This window comes from Charadrius vociferus, unplaced genomic scaffold, assembly GCF_000708025.1.
Source record: "Charadrius vociferus isolate BGI_N301 unplaced genomic scaffold, ASM70802v2 scaffold345, whole genome shotgun sequence".
NCBI lineage: Eukaryota > Metazoa > Chordata > Aves > Charadriiformes > Charadriidae > Charadrius > Charadrius vociferus.
Genome location: NW_009648340.1, coordinates 182672 through 208979, shown reverse-complemented (window position 1 = coordinate 208979; position 26308 = coordinate 182672). Strand labels below are relative to the sequence as shown.

The following is a 26308-nucleotide window of genomic DNA, read 5'->3' as shown; positions in this document are numbered from 1 at the left end:
CCATTGTTAAGCAATTTGAAAATTAAGATCAGTGAACAATACCTAGAACTATGCCTAGAAGTACCATAAGATGGCAAATGATGGCAAGCTTTTCTATTTCTGGATATTGATAGTTTCCTTAAAATACTTTGAGAAGTATTCCTTTTTCCCCACTATTTCTTCAGATGAGACATCTCTTAAAAGGTCAATTCAGCTTCACGTGTCTATTATTAGCGATGGCATTCCAGCTGATGATAATTTGTAAAAAGTTCTTAAGCTGTTTAAGCAGCTCAAGGTCAGGAGTGTGTTTGGTTTTTGTTCTTGCACGTTAGGTCAACATCCACGTAACTTTTGAAGCCTTTGGTAAATATCAGTCCAGTTGAATTGTTACGCTCTACTGATGGTCAACATTGAAAATAAGACCGAGAGTTGACAGAGTGAAATGACATATCACATTACTGTATGTGATAAGTTCAATTTCCCCACTACAGAAAACTGAAAATGGTTACAGATGAAATATAGTCCCAAGTTGCATCCTTTGTAATGCAGTGTCAGCACAAAAGCAGACTTGGTTGCCAGGGGGGAATCACTTAGTACAAAAAGATCCATTGGATCGGGTCCTGTGCTGTCTACTTGGTGGATGTGACTGAGCAACCCCAAAGCAATTACGCCATCACAATGCGAAGTGGATACTGCTGAATCAAAAGTAGTTTCAGGCTGCTTTAAATTACACTCATGAAACTGATCATCATACAATTGGTTATGCTCTGTTGGCATACCTTTTTTTTATGGGGGGACCATCTTTTCATTCTCCAGAAACAACTGAGGTAGTAGTCCACTTGAAACTTTTTTTTTCTTGGTGACGTAGAAAAAATCCTATCAAAAATTAAGTATTTTAGTTGCTATAAGAAAGCAGGTTTGTTTTCAGTTTGGTTATTTTTGGGTTCTGGGTTTTTTTTCAGATGTCTAACTTAATCATTACGCTGTTCATTTGGGAAAGAAAAGAAAATTATTTCCCTATGTGTCGCATCTGCATTGTGAGCAGTGGGGTATACTTTGTATTCAAAAAAGGTTTAAAAGTATAAGCTTAGCAAAAATTAATACAATCCTAACTCTAAAGTCCTCACTACCAAAGATAACTGCAAAAAATACCCTTAAATAATGGCAATGTGCTGAAACAAAGCACTGTGATCTGTCTTGGAAATGTAATTGGAAATACAAATGTAATATATAGAAATACACACATTCCATTAAAAATTTAATTCTTGTCATCACTAGACATTGGTGAAATTACTTAATCTTTGTGAACAGTTTTAAAGTATTCTTTCCATACCATAATAATATCTGTCATGTTTCACATTTTACATTAGATCCAGCTCACAATACGTGTACAGACCCTGGTACTCCACATTTTGGAATACAAAACAGTTCCAGAGGTTATGAGGTAATTCTTTCTTTTATTTATTATCTTTCTAAAATGAAGAATAATTTAATAATTACAAATTATTTGTAGGCTTAAATGTCTGCTGCAAACCTTAGGAAGTTTCCATTCCTTTTTAATAAAAACTCATGCTTCATTCCAAGCTTTTTTTTCTTTGAACATAAAGTTTAAAGAAAGAACTTCTAACCTTGCAATATATCATGTGTTCAATCCTTTAGGAGACTTCAGTAGGGAGGACTATTTATAAATTGATTACCTAATATGATATGACATGATATAATTACTTTGCTTTATGATCATAATTCTTTCATACATTGATGAATAGTCAGTAAATACCTAACAACCAAAACCTGTCTGATCCAAAGGCCATGTAGTCCTTGACAAAAAAGTCAGCAAGTGGCTTTACTAAATTAGGAATTCATGTTACATTTTATTCAGTCGGAGAAGATAAATTTATTCCATGTGTTGGATCCGGGTTCTCCATGATGAATGTCCTTTCTATAATTTCCAAATTCCTCACAGGTTATTAGTTTACTGAGTGACAGTCAGAAAAGTGACTGAGGAAATAAAAGTAGATGCAACAATGACCAATCGACAGTCATTATACAGATTGATTAACCTCAGGGGGATAGATTCTTCAGGTATAAATATTTGAGATTGGAATCTAAGATACATTGTTTGGGTTTCCTGCTTATTTCTGAACCTAGGCCAGTGTGCCACACGGCATTAAGATCAAGTTAATAGAGCTGTTTTTCAAAAAATCCTTTCTGTAACTTCCTCCGGTTATCGGTACCTTCCCTCTCCTGCAATTGTGCTGTCTGTCATTGCTGTGGCTGTCAGCTCTTTTCTTCACCTTCTGCTCCTGCCCGGCTCACAGATGCCAAGGCACTTCTCCCCTAGCCACATCTTGTGACCTCACCCCTAAGGTGATTCTTCTAGTAATAGGTGCAGTTGCTTTTCTGTCTAGTGTCTCACCTTGACACTGTACTTGCCCCCTTCAAAACCAACTCCAGTCTTTGCACCTAATTTGATCAGGAGTTTGGGTTTTATTCTCTCCCTATTTTCTCTGCCTCACAAGTCATCTTTAATACCAGAACTGTACTGGCCAATTCACTGTTCTAATGTCTGCTGAACATGAAGGCTAATTTTCTCTTCTCATTCACCTCTTGAGGCAACAGTAGGTCTTCATCTGTTCTGTATTTAGTCTTTCTCAAGTATGTGTGTAGTGGGTTGATGCTGGATGCCAGGTGCCCACCAAAGCCACTCTGTCACTTCCCTTCCTAAGCTGGACAGGGAAGAAAAAATATCACGAAAGGCTTGTGGGTGGAGTTAAGGACAAGGAGAGATTATTCACCAATTGCAAACACGGGCAAAACAGACTTGACTTGGGGAAAATTAATTTCATTTATTAACAATCAGATTGGAGTAGGATAATGAGAAAATAAAAAATAAATCTCAAAACACCTTCCCTCCCACCCCTCCTTTCTTCCTGGGCTTACCTTTACTCCTGAATTCTCTACCTCCTCCTCCTCCGTGACTCAGGGGAATGAGGATTGGGGATTGCAGACAGTTCACCACACGTTGTTTCTGCTGCTCCTTTTTCCTCAGGGGAAGGACTCCTCACACTTCTACCCTGCTCCAGCATGGGGTCCTTCCCATGGGAAACAGTTGTCCATTAACTTCTCCAATGTGAGTCCTACCCACGGGCTGCAGTTCTTCATGAACTGGTCCAGCATGGGTCCCTTCCACAGTGTGCAGTCATAGAATCATAGAATAGAATCATAGAATTGTTGAGGTTGGAAGGGCCCCTTAAGATCATCAAGTCCAATCAGTCCTTCAGGAACAGACTGCTTCAGTGTGTATCCCCAATGGGGTCACAAGTCCTTCCAGCAAACCTGCTCCAGCATGGGCTCCTATCTCCACACGTCCGTAGGTCTTGCCAGGAGCTCATCCGTGGGGCCACAGTCTCCTTTGGACATCCGTCTGCTCCAGCATGGGGTCCTCCATGGGCTGCAGGTGGATATCTTCTCCACCATTAACCTCCATGGGCTGCAGGGGGACAGCCTGCCGCACCATAGTCTTCACCAGGGGCTTCAAGGGAATCTCTGCTCCAGTGCGTGGAACACCTCCTCCTACTCCTTCTTCACTGACCTTGGTGTCTGCAGAGTTGTTTCTCTCACATATTCTCAGTCCTCTCTTCTGATTGCTGCAATTGCTGTTGCACAGCAGCTTTTCCCCCTTCTTAACTGTGTTATCACAGAGGTGCTGCCACTGTTGCTGATGGGCCTGGCCTTGGCCAGCGGGGGGTTCATCTTGGAGCTGGCTGGCATTGGCTCTATCGGACATGGGGGAAGATTCTTGCAGCCCCTCACAGAAGTCACTCCTGTAGCGCCCCCTGCTACCAAAACTTTGCCATGCAAACCCAGTACAATGGGCTTTTACTCTCAGATCACTATCTGGTGCAATAAGATGTAGACTTCTCTCCAATTACTAGTGAAGTAGATTTTTTTTTTTTTTTGGTATATGCAATTAGTAGGCATCCTGTTCATATGACTCAGCCAAGCTTCTATAAATAAACTTTTAACAGTCTTTCCTCGTTACAGAAAAGTTCAATGACAGGCAGCAGACCTTCAAAGGGTTTTCCCCTATCTACCAGCATCCTGTCTTGCCCCATTCATTTTGTGCCTTTTGTGCTTTACTGCACTGTGACTGCTACAAATGCCTCAAATGGTTAACATCCAAGTATTATACAAAGAGTGCACTGCTTTTATTTTTATTTTTACCTGTAAAATGAGAAAGAAATCTATCTCTGTAACTACCTTGAACCCAGACATTCTTTTTTTGTTTGGTCTTTTGGATCAGTGAGGAAGTATTTGCTGTTCATCATTACTTACTGATACCAGAACTGGCGATTTCACAAGCAAGATGACTTAGAGTAAAGACTAGCTGCGCTCTGTTCTGGTCTCTGTCACAGACATGCTGTGTGTCCTTGGCAAGATAGAGAGATGGATATGTTTAAAAATAGTTATAAATAGTTGTCTACAAAGCCATATCAGTAATTTGACCTTTAAAAGTACCAGTGAATTTCCCAAGCCAGTCCAGGAAGAACTGGTGTTATTGATCATCTATCATGATAATTTGTTTTTATGTAACTGAGTAGATAGTTAACAGGTAGGCACTTCTGAAGATAACTGCTCATTTTTAATGTCCATTGAAGTCCTTCTATTAAATTAGCAGTGTAGAGCTATTTGCATTTATATACCTGCAAGCCATTTTATTAATATGCATTGATGAATACTCATTTGCAACTTACTGGTATTTGTCCTTGTGACATGTTAATTAATAAGTCATACAATTTCAAATAATATTATTTTTTGTGGGGTTTTTTCATTTCATCTGATCATATTTATTGCCAAGTTGTTCTATCCAAAATGACAGCAATGCTTTACTGGTCAGACCTGCATCCTTAAATATATTGGCCTAGAGTTGTATTCTGGTTACTTTTGTAAATACCATCAAGAAGTCCCTTTTACTAGAACTTTCCACACAATCTCTGTCTCATATGTTATAAAAATTCTGCATCACTTGCATTTTTTTATCCAGTTTTTGTGCTTTTCTGTTTTCAGCAAGTCTAAAGAGAATTTTCTCAATTACTTTACCTTTTCTTCTGAGAAAGGTCATATCACAGTTGACCATGGAAAGGCTTTCTCTCTGCTAGTTAAACATCTTAAGTAAGACTTAGGTAGATTATAGTAACAAATGCAATGTAAGGAATTGTGACCCGGAGTTATCTCTAGTGAATTTGTTTGTAAATGGAACAGTAGCTTTTTTCTTTTGCCTCTTATAAACATTTGTAGTCAATTCATACAATGAGAAACCTTTGAAACAGACTTTATGGTCAAGTTGTATTGAAATATATGCAGTGATGTACAGGAAAGAGAGACGTCTCTCATTTAGTTTGCTTCTGTTATGTTGACAAACTAATAAACTGAAATGTATGTGTGTCATTCTTTTCATGTGCACAGCCTTGTCAATATTTTTCCACTTACTGCTTTCAAATAAAGTTTCAAAAGATCAATTGCTCTAACTTTTCATCTCATTAAAAAAAAAAAAAAGTTTAACTCTAGAAACTTTAAAAATAGGACATTTTTATTTTTGAAAAAATCACTCCAGTAGCTTATCACTGTCTTGATATATGTGATGGATACCTCTTTTATCTAACAATCTTTTTTGATCCTTAGGTTGGGAGCACAGTCTTTTTCAGATGCAGAAAAGGTTATCATATTCAGGGATCTACCACCCGTTCTTGTCTTGCTAACTTAACTTGGAGTGGCATACAGTCTGAATGCATTCGTAAGTCTGGTTCCTCATCTAATGTGTCAGAATATTGTGCAATTCTAAAAGATTTACAAAGGGATGCATGTGGAAATTCATAGTGAATTATATGCTACAAAAAAGTAAACTTTATTTAAAACAGTATTTTAAAATGTTTTTGTTTCCTATTCTAAGACCAAAGATATATTTGGGATATTAATTTGAAGTAAATTTTTTCATATTTTTTCATGAAGTTCACAAAAATTCTATCAGTTTTACTCAAAAAGTTTGTCCTGATTAATCCACTGCATTAGCTGCTTTGAATTTATGCAGGTTTTTTGTCTGTGTTGGATTAATAGAGAACAGAAAGTGGCCTGAAGTATGCATGGGGCTATTTTGTTGGCTATTATTTTGTGAATCATAAACTAGAACTTAGCAAAATTCATCTTTTGTGGGCTATGCATGGGTATGCAAATGATTACTGTATTTATAGCTCTGAATGGGTTGAAGGACATCAAATAACTATTGCATTAAAATACACTGATCTAAGGTAAAAGTAATTCACTAGAATGACCTTAGATTCTTATCCCATTTCAAATTATCTTTGGGTTGTTATAAATTAACATTGTGGAGCACAGGGAGAGAAGCATACTGAGCAACCATATCTGTTATAATCAATGTACTATGACAAAGCCTTCCTATGGAACCTTTATTTCAATTGAAATTTATAATGAATTTATTTAGCACAATAACCGCTCTGTAATTTTCAATGGTCTTTAAAACATCGAGTGGAAGTGATGCTTGAAGCTGTGACAGTACAATAATTCACAGGACCAATCATTGCACCACGTACAATGGCCTGTGCTTCCCTTCATTTTAACTCTTTTCTTTTTGCTATCATGATTTAATTTTGGTGTATTGTTTAAAAATATGTGATAGTATCATTTCCATCTGCTGACAACAATATAACTATACACTCAGAGTGTTACTTTTACAAGTAATAGCTACTTGACATTTCTAAAGGTGTACAAAGTTTACGTAATGAAAGGGAATAAGTCAGCATGCATTTATTTCAAATTACATACTCTAATCCTATGGAAACTGTTTACCAACACTTTTTCTAACTCTAAAAAATCCTTTGCAGCTCATGCTTGCAGGCAGCCAGAGACACCAGCACATGTAGATGTGAAAGCAATAGATCTTCCTACTTTAGGATATACTTTGGTGTATACCTGTCAGCCAGGATTTTTTCTTGCTGGTGGATCAGAACATCGGACATGTAAACCAGATATGAAATGGACAGGAAAATCACCTATTTGTAAAAGTAAGTCATTACTCAAGTGATATGTTGGGCCCTACTTGATTGGATTTAATTTTCGCTGACATTTTTATTTTATATAGTAGGATTAGTTTTTCCACTTACTATTTAAAAATGCATATGACAAAACAGCTTTTACTTTATGAAAGAAACAGTAAAAAATCAAAGCGAGCATAGCATCTAGAACTCATAGAGGAAAACGTGGATATGTGTGTGTAAATGCACTGGCACGCATAAGTTTACCTCTAACAAAAGCAAACAAGACTTAAAGAGTATAAAGTATTATTTTTAACTGTATTTACCTTTATGTCACAGTTTTAAAAAGTATTTCAATGTATTCAGTGTTTAATGTATGATTTTCTATTAGGAACAAAAAAAGTTATTTCATACCTTGACTTTTAGATTCAGTCAGGTATGCTTTTTGTCTAAGAAAATCTTCTACACTACAAATGAAAAATAAAATAAAAAAATAAATAGATCTCTGCACCAGATTCCACTTTTATTTACATCCAGGTAAATTTCATATAGTTTTTCTAGAGTAGCTCTAAGTATATAGTTATGAGGCCTAACTTGGTCTTCACATGTGAAAAAATACGGCTCTAAGTTCCCAATTATGAAAAAATAAAACAAAGCTATATTTAGAATGTGAATAAAGGAAAAATAGTCAGATGCCATGGGAAAGATGGTTGCGACATGAGTTTTAATTCTAACTTGTCAAAGAATGCTAAATAGATTTGATGTTTGAACAATATTTGACTTTTCATTAATGTATGGTAAGACTTCTTTGTTTCAGCACTGTCAAGACACATGATCTACACATCAAAATTTATCTTCTTATTCTAGTTCCCTAAAGGGTGATTTTTCATGGGTACCATATGAGTAATAATTTGAGATCAATTATCTTATATGTTTTTTATTAATTTTCTTTTCTTTTTTTAATTAAAGATAAAATACCGAAGAGGTTTCCATAAGCAAGAATTTTTTTTATTGTCTTACAGTCTTTAGGTATAATTCTCTTTGAATGCCCCACATTTTCTGTGCTTTCTTAGTGGTTGATCAGTCTAATCAGTGAATTTTTGCTCCTAAAGAAAAAAAACATGCAAGACCAAATCTTGCTACAGGACATTAGCTTTTTTAAAGTGGATAATGATATGAAGCAAGAACTTGATCTGGGGTAAATGGACATAACTCTGCTAAGTGTGCAGAAATACAGCAAATGACACTGGTTGTGATCCTTTCCCATGATATCTGATCCTGTCATCCTTATCTAGCTATCTGGCTTTTGCTGGTTTGTGTCATAAATGTATCAATCTTTATTAACACAATTATTGCTATATTTAATAGACTATTATTAATAATTAGATATAGATATTAGATATAGATATTTGTCCCCTCTATAAGGCTCTCTTTTATAGCACTGGGACTGATATAAAAATTTTAAGCCTAAATGTATGAAATACTTGGCTAGCCAGACTTTCCATAGTAAAAATGTTGTTTACCTAAATTATTTTCTGTTAGTTTTGTGTAAGTGTGTAGGTTTGAACATGTAAAGTATTCAAGACCAGTTATTTCTGTTTTAAATATGGCTTTATTGGATAAGTGATGATTGCATCCATCAGACATTGTTTTAATATTCTATTAAAAAACAAACAAACAAAAAAAAACCAACCAACAAATATGTTTATGAAAATGATAATTTGTCTTTTTACTTGTAGGTAAAGGAGTGAGAGAAGTTAATGAAACAATAACTAAAACTCCAGGTTTGTATACACGAAGAGTTTTAGATTTAAATAAATTAAATTGATTTACACCCTAGATTGTTATGGATAATTAAACTATTTCCAATATTCAACTTAAGTGTTTCTTACTCATTTCAAAGGAATATAAATGTTGAGGTCTTTCATAATAACCAGTGCCATGTAAAACCTATTCCATTGAATTCTTTCCCAAACAACATTTTTTTAATTTCTACAGTACCAATTTTGTGAATTGCAGAAAAAAACCCTGCCAAGCCAAAAAGATAAAGCGTACACACATTAACCCCAGATTTGAAGTAGTTTTATATCAGAGAGATTGCTATAATGGAGAGCCTTATAATGAGTGTAGACTATAATTGCAGAGATTGGGTTCAAAGTTCTGCCCTTTATATTGCAAGTGTTGTAAGAAACCACAAAAAAAACTCCCCAAAAGCAGTTTTGGAAATTTTGTTGGCCTTCAGTTCGTGGAAACTCTCAAGGTACTCTAAGATAGGGTTTCCCGAACCGTGTGGGCCACCAGCAGCAGGCAAACATTACTGCTGCTTTTCTATGCCTCTTCATGAACATGGGTGCAATTAACCTTTTCCTCCTGCCAGTGACAAAATAGACAAATACACGTGAGAAATCCTTGATGTAGGTCTTTTCAAGTTCGATCATTTTCAGAAAATAAAAGGCCTATTTATTTTTTTTTAATGACTTATTTAACAATGAGCAGAGTTTTCACCAAATAAATGAGCTTGCAACTCTACATTCTGAATTTTAGCAAGCTGCAGGGAAAGTAAGATTAATGGTTCACAGTCATGGAAGTTCACAGAAGGATTCTGTAGAGTAGATGGGATAAAAAGGTATTTCTGCTAATAATTAACCTTCCTGGTGAGTTTATTAGTGAGAGTGTCAGGTGAAACCATAAATGAGTTCTCAAATGCATTACTTCTACAAACTCACAATAAAACAGGATATAATGTGCATTCAATATAATTAATATACAGTCTTCATTTATTAGAGGATTGGCCTAGCTGAACATCTAAGGTATACATTAATCTGCTACCACACAGGTTTTGAAGTTTCAATGCCAAATTAAAATATAGACCAAGTCTCCAACTATAATCACTATGCAGAGCATCAATATCAGTTCATACCACACTGTGTCCCTTATAACTAGTTTTGATAAGGAAGTACTATTTGGAAGGCATTTCTTTAAAAAAATGAAATACTATGATTGAAAATGCCAATAATGGTAAGCCGAGAAGTGAAACTGTGTAACAAATCACTGTAATTAACAAGGAAAAGTTTTAAGCAGTTTTTAAAAAACAAGTCTGAACTATTTTATGTTTTTTAAAATTGTGAATTCTCTTTATATTAAACACTATGTACTTTGGAGCATTTTCTTTGCCTTGTTTTCTTGGCTCTTGATAGGATTCCGTTTGCTGCTATCTGTATTTTAAATGGGATGATGATAATATTGCTAAACTAGTGTTTTTGTAACAGAATAGATTCGTGTTCAGATTTCCCACCTTTGAATATCTGAATACACATTATGTTTATTATTGTTTATTAAATTGCTATTTTTTTCCAGAGTTAATGTTTTCATAATCAATACTAACTATCAATTTTACAGTGCTGTAAATTGTAACTGAATACAAGTTGCAACTGAAGAATTCTCACAATACCCATGTGAAGTTTAAGAAATATAATACTCTGATTCCCACGGTTCTCACTGCTTTATATATTCTTTGCAAAAATAGTTTGGAAGCTGTTTAAATGAGTAGCCATAGACTTCCCCATTTATCATATTCTGAGGAGAATCTGTAGTTGGTGCAGCATTAGTGTAATAATACCCAGATCATTTTTCTCTTTCTGCATTTGCCCACGGTGGGTGGAAAAGGCAGGGACATTGCAAGGGCTCAGCAGAATTGGGTCAGAGCCACTCCAATTTCTCAGCAGCATCCATGGGACTGCAGCATTTTTTATTAAACCTTTTACTATAACACAACTGGGAAATATATTTTGCTATTTTCTTCCACTACTGGTTCTGTCCATCTGCAGCAAGTGCAAATCCTCTATATACTAAGTCAATGGTACTATTTCACAAAGGCAGAGTGGTTAGAGAAACTAGATACTGAAGATGTTCAATATGACAAAAGGAGTATGACATCTGCTTCTTTATAGAAGTCTTGCATGGTACCTGTCAGGTTCGTACCAGTAATACTAGATGATCACATTCATGACAATAACTTTAGACATACAATTTTAAATAAAAGCAAAGACAAATAAAAATAATGTTAACATGTTTTTAAAATGCCAGGTTTCAGATTTACTGTATGTCACTGTGGTAGCAAAGCGATGAGAAATATATGGGAAAAGACTCTGAAAGACCCTTTACAGAATTCATATATTTGCAGAAAATAAATGAATTCTAAGGACTGTGAGATACCAATTGAAATTTAATGCTTCATATTTTTAGTATTTAGTTGAAGTTACCTTGGGTAAAGCCCCAGTCCTGCATTGAGTTTTGTTTTGGAAAGGGAGCACTTAAGATTCTCTGAAGCTGTTGTACTCAAAGCCATATAGTGTGTCTCTACTCACTTGGAATCCAGTGGTAGTATAGACAACATACTAATGATGTTTTCAAGTCATGCCACATTGAGCTTGAACATTTACTCCTGGCTATTGCACAATTTGAAGACAAAAGGCACTGAAGAAGTTTTTATCCTTATTCTTTATGTAATGTGTACTAGGAAATACAACAATACGATTAAGAGACAGTTAACAGCTAATCAGTCATCAGATTTTCAGATGTACTGCCTGGAAGTATTTTTTGTTGGAAATATATGGCATTATTGACCTGGGTTTCTTTTTGATTCATTTTTGCAATCAGTGATTAGGTGGAGGAGGAAATATCCATGGAATTTATTCAAAATTGATACACAGGATACCCACACTGATAAATTTCCTTCAATATTGACAGCTGCCTTTACAAGTGCTCAGAATTCGATAAAATGCAAAAAATATCCAATGGTTTATTTTAAGAGTTCAGTTAGAAAATTATAAAATACTCTTCTAATATCAGTCTTTAGCTATTTAGCAAGTATCATTTGTAGTGGTCATGGATAGCAAAGATGAATTTTAATAGTTGCTAGGGCTGTCATTTTGTCAAGATATGTGATTGGTTAAACAGTTCTTTTTATGAAGTTTTATTTTGATTCTTAAAGCTTTACTTGTCAAATTGTAATGCTAAAAAAAACTTTGAAGTAAGGGGAAAAATGTCTATTTTCACTTGTCAGAAGTTGCCAGGAAACACTAGGTGCTGCCTGGGCAGGAGGAGGGGTGGTCTTCTTTGGCCAACTTAACTGTTTGTTTAAATTAACTGTCACGTTTGAAGGAAGTCTTCCCCAGAGTTTATAACAGCAAAGTGTACGGGAAAAATATAGCATTGTATAGGGGAGAAATGAGTGTTCAAGACATGTAGCACCCTGTAAATATATCCGGCATAAAATGAACAACTCTTCTCCTAAGAATTTTTTTTCCCTTCTATGTTTCCTTTTTAATAAATGTTGATATTGCAGATACTGTTGAATAACAGAGACTTTTTCTACTCTGTTGGTGATTTCGCTAAATATTTTAAATAAAACATTTATTACCTGTAAATCACTTATATTTTTTGTATAGATGAAAAATACCAATAACATCAAATAAATTACCCAAATGAATATGCTTCTTGCTATAATTCATACCTCATTTTATAGGTTTTTTACTTCGGATTGTTCAAACTGCAGTTTCTGAGAAACAGACCTTTATTTTAAACCAAAAAAGTTTGCTGCTCTGGCAACTTCATTGTTCACAGGTGCAGTAATACTGTATGGAGAAAAGATATGGAGTCTAAAAATGACTGATAAAAAACTTGTGCTAAACAGTATCTGGAAATCAGTGAATTCAGTTGAATATTCAGTTGATATATTTCAGTTGAAAATCGCACACAGTGCTGCTTTAATAGGTTAATGAAACAAAAGGTTTGGCCTAAGACGGTGTCTCTTTCCAGGAATCCCTGACTTCAAAATATTATTCTCCTTTTTTTCATCATACCTTAAAGCTACAAGGCTTTAGGGGAAGAGTCCATTATTTTTCATAGTCTTGGGGACATTCACTGAAGCACATAAGCTATGAAGCATCAGGTTATTTAAGAACATATATTGTAACGGACAGGTGTAGTATATTATAGGCTATTGTGTGGAAAGGTCATTAGATATATTGTCTTTCCTGTTGTAAAACTTTTACTATAATGCTTCTTTAGAAGAGTGGATTGATGGTGTAACAGAAAAAATGAAGAGCATAAGTATGGCTACAAAGATTGCTACTTCATTGTTGTTTACTCCTTTCTTTGTTTCTCTTTTGCTCACTTTTAGTTCCCTCAGATGTGTTCTTTATAAATTCACTCTGGAAAGGTTTTTATGAATATTTAGGAAAAAGACAACCTGCTACTCTGACTGTTGATTGGTTCAATACTACAAGCAGCAAAGTGAATGCCACATTCATTGAGGCGTCCAACATACAACTCAAACTATCAGGTAGGTTCAGAATTTGGTATTCAAAAAGCTGTTCTTTTAATTTTTTCATTTGTTCAGTTTTGTTGTATTTTCTACCGAACACTAAATGAAACAAGAACTTTAGGTTTTCACTAAAAACCTTTTTCTGCTTATTTTGCACAAGGAAAGTCCTAATGTAATGGTCTGCACAGATTTCAGTCAATTTGTATGCAGTCACCCATCTATTTTTCCCCTTACATTTCAAATAAATATTGAGGTAGGGTTTTTTTAATCTTGGACTGCTGGATAGTATTGATGTGTTGAACTCACGGGTAATATTGAAGTGACAGACTAAGTGTATATAGGCATTTTAAGGACTGTACCATTGAAAAGCTCCATTATTCAATAGTGATTATTATCTGCTTTAAAACAATATGGTCTTGATAACAGCATAATATAAAATAGCCACAGATAATTAAATAATTTGGGAAATCATGCATACCTTTTAATCGACGTTGTGCATTCCTTTCTGAAAATCTGACTGTGAAGTTCTGATTTAGCCTCTGATCACATTTATATTTGAAAAAAGCATTATCAGCTATCAGTACCTTTTAAGGTCAAGAGTTCAGAGAGAATTTCAGTACAGCAAATTTTCTTTTACTGCACTATCGATATTTAGTATAGCAATGTACTGTTGTGATGTGAGTAAAATCCAATTTTTTTTCCAGTTCAAGGAAATTCCAGGCAAGGTATTCTATTTGTATTCATAATTATTGAAATACTGTATGAAAAGACAAATATTCTTTCCTATTTATATACAAAATTAAACAGTAACAAACCATCTTTGCATCCTGTTATTAAATACAATGAGGGCAAAAGATCATTAAAATAAGATCCTGTGTTTTTTCCAGGTTATAAAATTATGTTATTACAGAATGTTTTCTACAAAATATTTTAGTTCTGCAGTGATACACTTAGTCTTGAAAATGTATTTGAACAAACCAGTTGAAAAGTTATTTAAAAGGCATTTTTTACCTCCTTTATATTAATAGGTGTTTACAAGAAAGAAGAAGCCCATTTGCTTTTGAAAGTTTTTCAGATTAAAGGACCTAGTGATATTTTTGTAAGCAAGTTTGAAAATGACAACTGGGCGCTCGATGGTTATGTAAGTAATCAGACCACTACGGATGAAGCTTGCTAAGCTTAAATGTTGAAGTAATTTGTGATTTCCTATATAACTCTGTCCAACTTTTTATGTTATAAATATGGAATACAGCACTCTGATGTCAGTGTAGAGATAACACTGTTTTTCTTTTCAAAAAAATATATATACAAACTTCTATCTACCACACTCCCATTAGAATTTTTGCTTTATTAAGGGGAAGGTGGAGTGAATCAGCATATTTTGCTGTGGTTTTACGTTATTTTCTTAGATAAGAGTGGGAATTTTGCCTTTAGAAACATTGTCCTTTTTTTTGGTTTGGTAAATAGTTCACTGCAATAAAATTAGATTTAATATTGAAGGAAAAGAGTTATTTTACTCTTTGTAGTTCTCCTTTGTGCCTCATGATTCTTTCTATGAAAGATAATTTAAAACTTGAGAATTCAGTGTAATTCTATATCCGTAATACTAATTCAATTATGTGTATGCCAGTTGAAGAATTTTAAAACCCAGGAATATACAGCAGATATTTTAAAGTCATTCCAGGTGTTGTTTTGAAACTTTGTTTAATACCGTTGCAAACTTATAATGGTAAATATTGCATAACCATGGAGAATTCACTAATATTTTAAAGAATAAAAGTGAAAATTTGGGCTCCATATACCTACTCTAAGTCAGAAAAACGAATGGCTAAACATTCTTATTTATTTTTTTCAGAACTTTTTTTTTTTCTGTTTCAACACATTCTAGGTATCATCAGGGCTTGAAAGAGGTGTTTTTACATATCAAGGTGATATACATGGAAAAGACTTTGGAAAATTTATGCTCCAAAGACAAGGTAAATGCATTCATAGAGCTTTAGTATGTATAATCTTTTGGGGTCTTGCAAGAGTGAATTCAACAAATGACTCAGCTATCTAGCTGGAGTAGACATGTTTGCTTTATGCCATTGATACTATAAAAAATATAGTGAAATAGTCATATTTTAAATATACAGTTGAAATCCCAATTTAACTCTGCTTAGTATGTTACTATGTTATGTTTTCCTGTATAGGAACCTAATAAGATGACTACACGATGCTCTAAAAGAGAATGCCATTGCAACTGCTTGCTTTTCTGTGAAGTAACAGGGGTGTCAGGCAATGCAAGGATATTTTCTGCTGAAATGTATAAATTGCAGTCAGAATTATATAGGAAATTAAAAAGACAGAATCAACACTGATTTTAACAGTATTTTTTGGAGACTGCTTGTTGCTGGTGGATGTTTCATGTATATGTATTGAGATATAATTCTACTTTGCTGTCAAAAATATGACGTGAGTGACCGAGGTATATATTACAGCTATGAACTCAAGTGGTCCAGCAGCTGGTGAAAAACTAGTTATTTTATTTATAACATAATTTTTCATAAAAAATAATAAAACACTAACTGATGAAATATTTATTCATAAAATTGTTTTGGCAAATACCAAGTGTAGACGTCTGCATTTCTTGATCCTGGAACTACTGCAGAGTGGTCAAAGAACAGTATATATACAGCAAAGTACTGGGCTAGGTGAAGGAAAAAGCCTAGCCAATATATCTACACCAAGCTGTATTTACATTTTATAAATTGCCTTGGTTCCTTTAACTTAATTGGTGCTGTACCCAATGTCCTTTAAAGTTCTGCCAAATCTCCCTTGTATTTCTTTGCTCCGTTAACTGCTGTAATAGCAGTTATCCTATGGATTTTCTTGCCTTGGCCAGCTCTCAAATAGCTATATATGTTTAGTCACAGGGGGGGCAAACCTTACTCTTCAGAGTCTTAGCCTAAGAACTGCCAATTGCTGAAGCCAAATACAGTTTCTGTTTTCAGAGTAAACTCTTGTGTGGGACAGATTATTTGTCTTCCTGTACTTTCGTGTAATCCTTATCCCTGTAATATCTAAGATGCTTTTTCTTCCTGATTTTAAGAAGCACACTGTAAAAGTAGAGCTTCAAAATTTGTTGAAACATCTGTCTTGTTTAGTAGCCTTTGATAATAGGCTACTAAATAGTAAGAGTGTGGTTTGTTGGTTTTGTTTTGGGGGTGGGGGTGGGGTATGTTTCAGTGTTGTTTTTTTTTTCTTAAGCCAGACCAAAAAAGATATCCATGGTTTGCCAGCTACCCAATAAAAGTTTGGATTCATGTGTCTTAGCAGTGAAATTAATAACTTGTGGGGGTAAATGAAAAACAAGCAGAATGAAAATTCAGCAGTTACATCATTCTCCAATGGATGCATTCTACGGTAGTGAAAGACATTGTCTGCATCACCATTTAGAGTTGCAATATGAGAGCTCAGTTTGTATATTCCCAAGGCTAGTATGGAGCACAAGTGTCCAAGTTACACACGCATTCTTAGGCTGAGGGCTTCTCAGCTTCAGATTTCAGCAGAGAGCTTGCTACAAACGCACATACTGTCTCTTTTAGAAGTTTTCATTATGTGATTGCTAAATAGGCACGGATTATCTATAGATATATCTATTATTCTCTATTGAAGAACCTACAGCTAAAAGGAAACAGCAAAATTCCAGCCAACACAGGTCATTATAATTGTCCATACCCTCTCATATGCAAGGATAACTTGCTCTGTTTTTTAAAACTATTCTGTTCATTAATATTCAGCTGAGGTAATGATCTCATATGTCCTCCAGCTGAAGACTTAACATATTTCTGTTTCTTCAGGAAGTTAAATTATTTGCTGCCTTTATGCTAAGCCAGAGTTATGCATAAACTGTGTATGCACTGGTGCATACATAATCTACTTTGAAATCCTTCCCCTTCAAGAGTACTTCAAAAACAACAGTTACTGAGAAATACTTGGTTAAGTTTTAAAGACCAACCTATTTGATGAAGAATACCCTATCACACAGTACTAGAGAAAGACCAGACTCAGTGGACATTCCCAGTCTTGGAACTTAATGACGAGAAAACAGAAAGAACTTTTGTTTCTAAGTTCTGTTTATCCTCTTTCAGAAGCAAATCTGTTTTCTTGTAGCCTTATAGAACAGCCCAGAGGGCAAAAATATCTCTGCTATCAGTCTGCCAAAAGAATTAGAACTGTATCTAAGCCTGCTTAAGGGACCCAAGTTGTGACACCAAAACCAGTTGTGACAGTGTTTTGCCAAGTAATCAGTGACTGCTGGGGGCTTTTGGCTTGTTTTGTTATATTTTAATAACTCGGTCTCTGAAGGCTGTGAGTCTGCAGCTAGGTTCAGTTTCTGCAATTTCTGAGTGCCTGTGCCTCACCATTACAGTTCTAGAAGATGTTCATTCTAAAACCTTGGCCTTGTTCATTCCAATCTGGACTGTCCTTTTAAATTGTATGTAAAGGCAGCTTTGTAAGAAGAGAAACTTACTTCACCAAAGGGTTATTTTCCTATATTTATTTCCTCTGGGAAAATGTAATGACCCACTTCTCTCTTTTTTTTTTTTTTTTTTTTTTTATTCAAAGTACTTTTTTTAGCTTGTCTAGATTGAGATAAAAAAATATTGACTAAAAATATGAAATGTATATAATTATTTTGTGTCTGTGATATATTAGATCAATAGCTGTGAAATACATGTTCATTTCTTGAAATTGACCAACTCTTAAAAGCATTGAAAATCATGAGACACGTGAATTTTAAATTTCACTCTATAAAGGTGTCATCCTTCCTCTCCAGACCATTTTGCACAACTTTCGTCATTCATGAAGAAACTCGACATCTAAACAGGATACTCACGGCTTCAGAGTACAAAACGGTTGTGCATTAGCTAATGTACAAATAGATAGCTAGCACTGATGATCTGTGAGACTATATGTTAATATACTCCTCACACCCAATGAGATACCCAATAGACCTTCCTCTCCAGTAGGTCAGGTCAGGTCGTCTCTGTTGCTCCTAGGAAGCTGCTGACTTGTTTTCTGTGTCTGTATTTTTTCTCTTAAATCCTTGAGCTGCTAACCATACTTATCTCGAAATTACTCTTTTACCTGTAACTCTATTTTTCTTATCTTGCATGGCTTTCGCTGTCACATTTTCTCCTGCTTCAACAACAGTTCTCTTAGTAAAATTGAGCCATGTTGTACTGATGCCAGACAGTTGAAACCCTGGGCTAGGAGTTACAGGGGAAATGCATTTGAAAGCTACAATGATAAAGAAATGCTCTTAATGAATATTTCTTTCAAAAAGTATTACTTTCTAGAATGTATAAAGGACAAAACTCAGTAACTGCCTAAAGGGTAGAAGTACACAGCTTGCGCAATAATGATTTCACTGTGTATCATCAGAATTTGAACTTCACCTGACTGCTGCTGTTTTTAGCAGGCTAAACAAACCCCTGTTCTTTTTTAAAAAAAAACATTTATAATGTTACTGAATATCCCTTTAATAAATAACATGTTTCCCAGTGCCAAAGTATGGCTTTTTTAATGAAAAGAAAACCAAACTATTTTTTGCACTCTTTTTTTTTTTTTTTTCTATTAGCATGCAGTTATTTCCATTTTTTTTGGTTGTAGCTGTGGTAGCAATCAATACCTTAATTAGAGCAGTACAATAGGCTTTCCTATTTCTCATCATAACACTGTCAGAAGAAATACAAAGTTCACATCAGGATATGTTTAATCACAAACAACTCTGAAAATGATTGTAATAAGTAGACCCAACTGTGTTGAAGCTAAATTGAGTCTCATACATGAATAACATTCAAATTATCCAGAATTGCAGCAAAGTTTCTCTTCCGTAATGCAAAGCACACCCAATGCACTGTCCAAACCTGGTCAACACTTCTGCAATGACAATTAAAGGTTGTAAATTTCAGTTAAAAATTTCAATTTCCTCAAGTGTCCTCAAACCAGGACACTTGGTTACCCTAAATATGATACTTTAAAAACTGGAAAGCTATAAAATATTCAATTATCTCCAATAGGAGTTTTGAGTACTAAATATTGAATGAGGGTCATTTATCAGTGATAACTTAAAAATAAATTATCTAAATGTAAGTTTGTGCCTAGTTTTAAATGTTAAGTTACACAGGAAAATGTTATTTAAATTTAAAAATATTCCATACCAAAATTTCAGACCAAGAATTGCTTATTATGAATTTCAAATTATGTTTTCTTTTAGCTGAATTCTGATCAGATATTTTGTAATTTTTCTGCTCCGTATATGTTAAATTATATCTAGCATATGTGCAATGATAATACCTTTGGGATATAAATTAAGAGTTCACTAATCATACAAATTTCTGCTTGTTTTGGTACCTGGTTAGGATTTCAAATAAAAGTTAGAATGTTAATTGCAGAGGTTTGCTGATATAAGCTGACTACAATGAATTTGATCATTACCATATTTTTTTATTAATTACTCCAAATAATTGGAAAACCAGCTGGGGATTGTGATAGTAAAGGATGAAGATAGTGATAACTGCATACAGTTTTTTAAACTTTTATCACTTCTTCTTAGCAGTAAAAAATTCAAAAGGAGCATTTAAATTAACATTTCTTAAAATTTTCTTAACTGTGGTAAATACTTGATTCTGTCTTTAATTTAGATTAGCTGAGAAACATCCAGTACATGTGCAATACGATACAAATACATGAAAATATGCCAACAGGCCTTCCACACATTGAGTCTTCGAACAAATATTGGATTACCAAAGTCCAAAACTTTTTTATGATACACTAGTTCTACTGTAAAATAGTTCGATGTTAATTAAGATACTCCACAGTAGTGTGATAAAGCTCATAACATGATCCCAACTACCACAGTAGTAGATTTACTAATTTTAAAAAGTTATCCTGCACCAGTTCTTCAGCAAAATATACAGGAGTCTGAAATGTGACAGAAGATTCAGGCATTGAAAAACATTCAAGTACAGTATTTTGTCATGTTTAGTGACCAAATCTGGCAATTCTGAAATTCCTAGGGGGGGTGTCTTCATTTTAAAGAGAACTTAATTACTTCCTAGAATTTGATACATTTTGTAAAATGAATTGCACAAAACATATTATAATATTAGCAATTGAAACATGTAAGTTTTAAAAATACCTAACAGAACACAAATTACCTCGTTCCTCTTTGACATTGAGCTTGAACTGCAAGAAATCATAAAAGAATTGTTTGTTTCTGTCTCAGTTTTGCAACTTATTTAGATATTTTAGTAGACTGCTGAAAGGAGCACAATAGCTGCATCTGTGATATATAACTGGTCTGTGCCAGAGTCCTAGAAAGACTGATTGTATCTGTTGCCATCAATGAGGAAGTCATAGTGTTTAAGACAGTGTATACTAGTGGGTTGGAGCATTTCTGAGTGGTAAACACCGGTGTGTCCTATTCTTCTTTACTAGCATCAGCAAAAATATTCCAGAATAGCAAGCCCAGATAGCTGTCGTATCTCCATCCTCACCATACTTTCCTTCTCTCCTGATCTCTCCTCCTTGGATAGGATCTATATATTGCTCTCTAAAGTGCTGTGAGTTCAAACTGGCAACATGGAGTTGGCTTTCAAAATATATATTTTTTTTTTCTAAAAAAATTTCTATATTTTTTCACTATAAAATTATTTTTCGTCCTTCACAATTACAACTGTCAAGTTGGCCACCTATTTAAGCAATTTAACAATGTCTGTCTTTTTACTGATGGAAAAATGGGTTCTGCAAAATGTCTTACAGTCCGGGTTATCTGCTTGTCCACCTCAGATTGATCCCACTGCAAATGTAGCTGCCACAGGCTCTAAAACACACTCATGCTTCACCCTTAAAAGGAGGTTGTAAAGCAGGTGCTCAGACTGGGGTGCTGAGCAGAACCATTGTGGTTCATTGCAGTTACCTGCATTCTCTCTTCCTTTTTCATGTCTGATGTGGTCTCACATTGCTTCTTGTTTCTCAGCTGAATATTAAGGCTGCAAGCATGCAATACTTTCTGCAGTATTAACAATTTTATATTTTTAGAAGTTAAATGGTTTACAATTATTAAATTAGTGTCATGAGAGATGTTCTTCATAATTATTTTACTTGCTGAATACTGTTTTCAAATCATTTTGATACTTATTGATATATTATTAAGTGGTATTAACAAGATTTATACTATGATAAAGTGTGCTATTTTTTTCATGGTTTTAAATAGAATTATTTTATCAAGACACCAGTTTCTTTCATTCTTTAATAGAAAGAGAACTGTGAGATAGAAAACCCGGGAATCTGATTTCTGCCCTCTTTGTTTCATTTCAGGTCCTTTAAGTGCAGACACAGACCTTTCAAATCACTATTACGGTACAAACAGCAGTTCTGTTGCAGCTGCCATCCTGGTACCATTCTTTGCTCTAATATTATCAGGGTTTGCATTTTACCTCTACAAACACAGGTATTGTAAATGTTATTTATTCAGTAACTTTGTTTCAACTTTTGTTTTGTATTCAGCTCTTTGTTTTAATTTTTATAGGTAAGTGTAACTAGAGAACACAATACTAAAGCTTTCAAGAATATCTTTTGTCTAGAAAGACAAATATTTCTAAGTATTCCCATGAAGGGGTTCAGTGAAGGGCAGTTCTTAATGCTGAACAATTAGAAAAATGAGTCACTGAGTTAAGGAGCAAAGATGTATCAACCTTCTTGGTTCGTTAGGCTGAATCAGATTGAAATCTCAGGTCACATGCTCTATTCTTTCATTTTAATGCTTTATTAAGTTAAATATATGCTGCTTCTTTCAAAATGCTTATGAGTATTAATTATACAAGATGAAAAATCCATAAATCCCATGAGGGAACAGCCCATAATGAGACTACTTACAGTATGTGCTGAATAAGCTAGTGGATACTTCAGCTCATATGAAACTTTCATATGTCATTAGATAATAAAATAAATCCTACCATTTTGTCTGAAATTTGGTTTAAAAGCTGATATGTCTGTATCTATTGAACCTTTTTTCATTCTGAGTGCTGTTCGGCTAGATCTTTCTGGAACAATTCTTATTCTTTTGTATTCGAATTCTAATTCGTATTCTTTTGTACAATACTCTGACCTCCTTGTGTTATTTGCAGTTTGCAAAATGGTGTTCAACAGAAATGCTGATTTTTAATAACACCCTCTTAAAACTTTTGTTCTATAATCATGATACCAAGGGTATTTTGTATTTATAAGAAATCACATAGAAAAACTGAAGTCCACTATTGCCCTGTGATGGACTCGACCCTCTACTTATCTCAGCATTAAATGATACAGGAAAAAGAAATTGCAGTTGGGCTTGAACTTGTGAACTCCAGTTAAAATGATACATGTCCTGAAAAGTAATATAGCCTTTTGTTGAAAAAACTGCTTAGGAAGAGCTGTGAACTCTGTCTAAGAACATGTTATTGTAAGATGCCTTTCTGAAGCTTACAGATCTTCATTGCTCCTGCTCTGCAATGGTGGGAACCTAAACAGCAGCATGAAAACAGAGGCATTCAGATCAGTTGAAGAGGTGGAATGTAAAGGGAACATTGTTTTTATTTTGCTCTTAGAAAGAGGAAACAAACGCTAAGAAAAAATTCATAAAACTGTGACATAGGGGTCCGGTTTGTGGTTTATTCTATGAAATTTGTTATGTCCTAGATGAGCAGTGGAGATTCTGTTTTCTATTTAGTAAAAATATATTTCCATTTAAGAGAGATAAAACTTAGGCTTCAGATGAGCAGCTGTAATCCCAATGTTTATGGTAGTGCTGGTGCAGCATTGAAGTTCTGCCTACCTTAATCTACTTTAAATGCATTAGATACTTGAAAAAGATGATACCCATAACAATCTTGCAAATAATATGATTCCTTTTAGTATTTTCAAACAATTTCTTCCATTAAACCACAGGTTTTAGAGGGGTTATCAGTGTCATACTGTTATCAGAAAATTAATAACCTGATTACTGATGTAAAATAAGTGTAGGCCAACTTTATTCTCTTTAAAACAAAGGATGTTTGAAAGGAAAAAGCACAGAATATGTGACTTTTGAAGGCACTCTATTGAAAGTACCTTAACAACCAGAATAACAACTTGAAATTTTCACAATGGTGCAACTGTAGTTATATCCCTGGAGGCTCTCCATATCAGAGAATTTGAAGGTCTTCTTAGGGGATGATTTTATGGAAGTTTCTGTTGTGCCTATGTCAGATTAATATCATCTAATTAGAAGCAGGGTTATTAAACCTTTTTTACACAGTCCTGTAACTTTTATCTGACAAGACAGGGATTGCTTCAGGAATGAAGACAGCATCTCACTCTTTCTGAACAAAATTAAAATATGCTTAATTACTTACACTTAGGAAAGCTCTTACTTAAGATTTCTAAGCATGTTTTTTTTACTTCTAAAATGAGAATATGCAGAAAAAGACATATTTAGAAGTAACAGAATTATTTGTAGATTGTCAATTTCCTTTACTGACATCTTCCCAATGACAGTTTTCCCCATCTGCTATCCAAAACAGTACCATTTTCTGAAAATATTTTTATTTTCAAGAACCCTTTTCTGAAGTTTTATCATGAGATTCTTTTCTAAATTGTTTTACATTTATTAAGTACCAAGCACCTACATTTTGCACTCCTTCGTTAACTTTCTTGCCCTATTTCAATTACATGTATAAAATTATATGATGAACTTCCTTTATATATTTGTTTAGATACTTTCAGATGCTAGGATATTTAAGGTGAAAGTAGTAGAATATGATGTAATAGGATATCATTTTGCTGGATAGATCAGAAAGTCTGCACAATCCTGTTTTATTTTTCATTTAATTATTGGCTTAGTATGTTCTAGCAGAACTTTGCGTAAAAATGTGAACATCCTTTAAGTTTTGATATGTTCTTTCCGGTGGTAAAATGCTATCCAAAACAGAAGAGTGTTTACTGGAAGATAATTCTTTGTATCCTTTGATATTCAAATATCGTAGTTGATGTGAATATTAGGATTTGATCAATCTGATTACATATTTTTGGACATACAAAATCTGTGTCAAGGTATTTAGTAGTGGTTGTTGCTGGAAGTATTTACGGAGGTAAGCAGGCATGCTGTGGCAGATCTGTCTGGAATAACTGGAAGTACTGACCCTGATCTGAAGGTTACTACCACTGGCAGTGCAACATATTCTGGACATTTGCTATATCAGTGCAAGAGTTGCCTGATTGAAGCTATGCTGGCAGACTTTGCACTGGCTTAAATTCAGTAATACCCAGGAGACCTGTTACAGCACTTCAATGGGGCAACGCTAACTTCCTGCTCCAAACTGGTAACAAACAGCTGATAGCAGCAAATTACTAAACTGTTCTCTCTACCTCTGCTTGAAAACATTTAAGTCAATTAAGTCTATGGGTGTTTATCTCATCTAAAACCCAAGATACTATTAAAAGGATAGATTAGGAGCCACTCACTCTCATCTTTCTATGTACATCTAGTCATCTACTCAATTCAACTCTTTTAAATTCACAATTTGTATTGATCTTCATCAGAACATTTGCACAGATGGTCCAGTTGCCTTCCTAGATATACTGCAAAAGTGTGGGTAAAATCCCAAATCTGCAGGAAAGTCAATTGGAATATGCTGATCAAATTAAAATAATCATATTAAAGATGCTACTGTAGTCTTGCTATTACTATCAATACTTTAGAAAGACAAGGATATATATTTGGAAATTGGTAAGGTGTTAGTAAAGCTGGAATAAGTGTTTCTACTCTGTGTAAGGATTCTTTTATGGGCAGACTAGCAATCTAAAACTGAAAATCAGAAAATATCATAATTGTTACTACTGACAGAAATATTATAAATATTATCAGTTCCAACTTTACTTTTGTTTCTACTTTTGTTGTACTTTGCTTTACTTTTGGCTGCCAATTTTGCCATTAACAGCAAGCTATGAAGTTGTCATTCTTTTGACATTTTTATAGTGGAAAATGCATACCTATATTTGCCTAAATTGTCTTTGTGCTTTGTAGCATCAGTTTTCCCATTAGGAATTTATTTTCTTCTCTTCATGCTATGAAAAGTAACTTCCAGACAGATATCTCTCACTTTTTAAGTCCCTGCAACGTGCTTTATGGGTCTCCTGTTATCACTTTTAGACAGAGTTGTGCAACTTGTGTAAACAGGATGGAAACATTATAGATGAAACTTATAATAATTGTAGAATGTTTGGTTTTAAGGGTTACTAATGATAATTTCCTGTCTTTTTTTTTCCCCAGAACAAGACCAAAAGTACAGTACAATGGGTATGCTGGACATGAAAACAGTAATGGACAGGCTTCATTTGAAAATCCCATGTATGACACAAACTTAAAACCCACAGAGGCAAAGGCTGTGAGGTTTGATACGACTCTGAACACAGTTTGTACAGTGGTATAGCCTTCAGTGCCCAATATGACTGATTCATAGCCATACCTCTGATGGACAAGCAGTAATTCCTTTGGTGCCATATACCAGTTTCCCTTCTTCTCTTGGCTTTGCTGCTGTAATCTTTAACATCTTCTGTCAGCCTACACGCAGCTAAATTTTCTGGTAAAAACGTGTCAGTCTTCTGGGGATCAGACAAAGAATATTTTTTCATCTTAAAGGTGGATCAAAATGCCTGGCTGCATCTGCTTCAAATCAAGGCACACTTTAAGGAAGACTGCCAAGTCATGCCAGTTTGTCATATTTAATGCCTCAGACTTTCATATTTGTATGTGGCTGGATGCCTTTCAATGCATTCTTCTGGGCACTTGGATAAATCCTTTGAGTACTGTAACAAATGATAGCATCACAGATTATCCCCGGGAATATTCTGAAGAAATAAAGCTCTCTTGAAGAAGACAACC

The 26308-nt window shown here is 34.4% G+C and overlaps 1 protein-coding gene across 1 annotated transcript in view; it reads left to right on the top strand.

The window, feature by feature from the left end:
• The window catches only part of CSMD1 (CUB and Sushi multiple domains 1), a 1016474-nt gene extending 990618 nt beyond the window's left edge, over nt 1-25856 (top strand). Inside the window, exons 65-73 of the mRNA XM_009885090.1 lie at nt 1350-1423; nt 5662-5773; nt 6879-7058; nt 8768-8812; nt 13213-13374; nt 14385-14497; nt 15245-15332; nt 21727-21859; nt 25697-25856. Coding sequence (XP_009883392.1) covers nt 1350-1423; nt 5662-5773; nt 6879-7058; nt 8768-8812; nt 13213-13374; nt 14385-14497; nt 15245-15332; nt 21727-21859; nt 25697-25856 — 1067 coding nt within the window. The remainder of the gene's footprint in view (nt 1-1349; nt 1424-5661; nt 5774-6878; nt 7059-8767; nt 8813-13212; nt 13375-14384; nt 14498-15244; nt 15333-21726; nt 21860-25696) is intronic.
• The last annotated feature ends 452 nt before the right edge of the window (nt 25857-26308 follow it).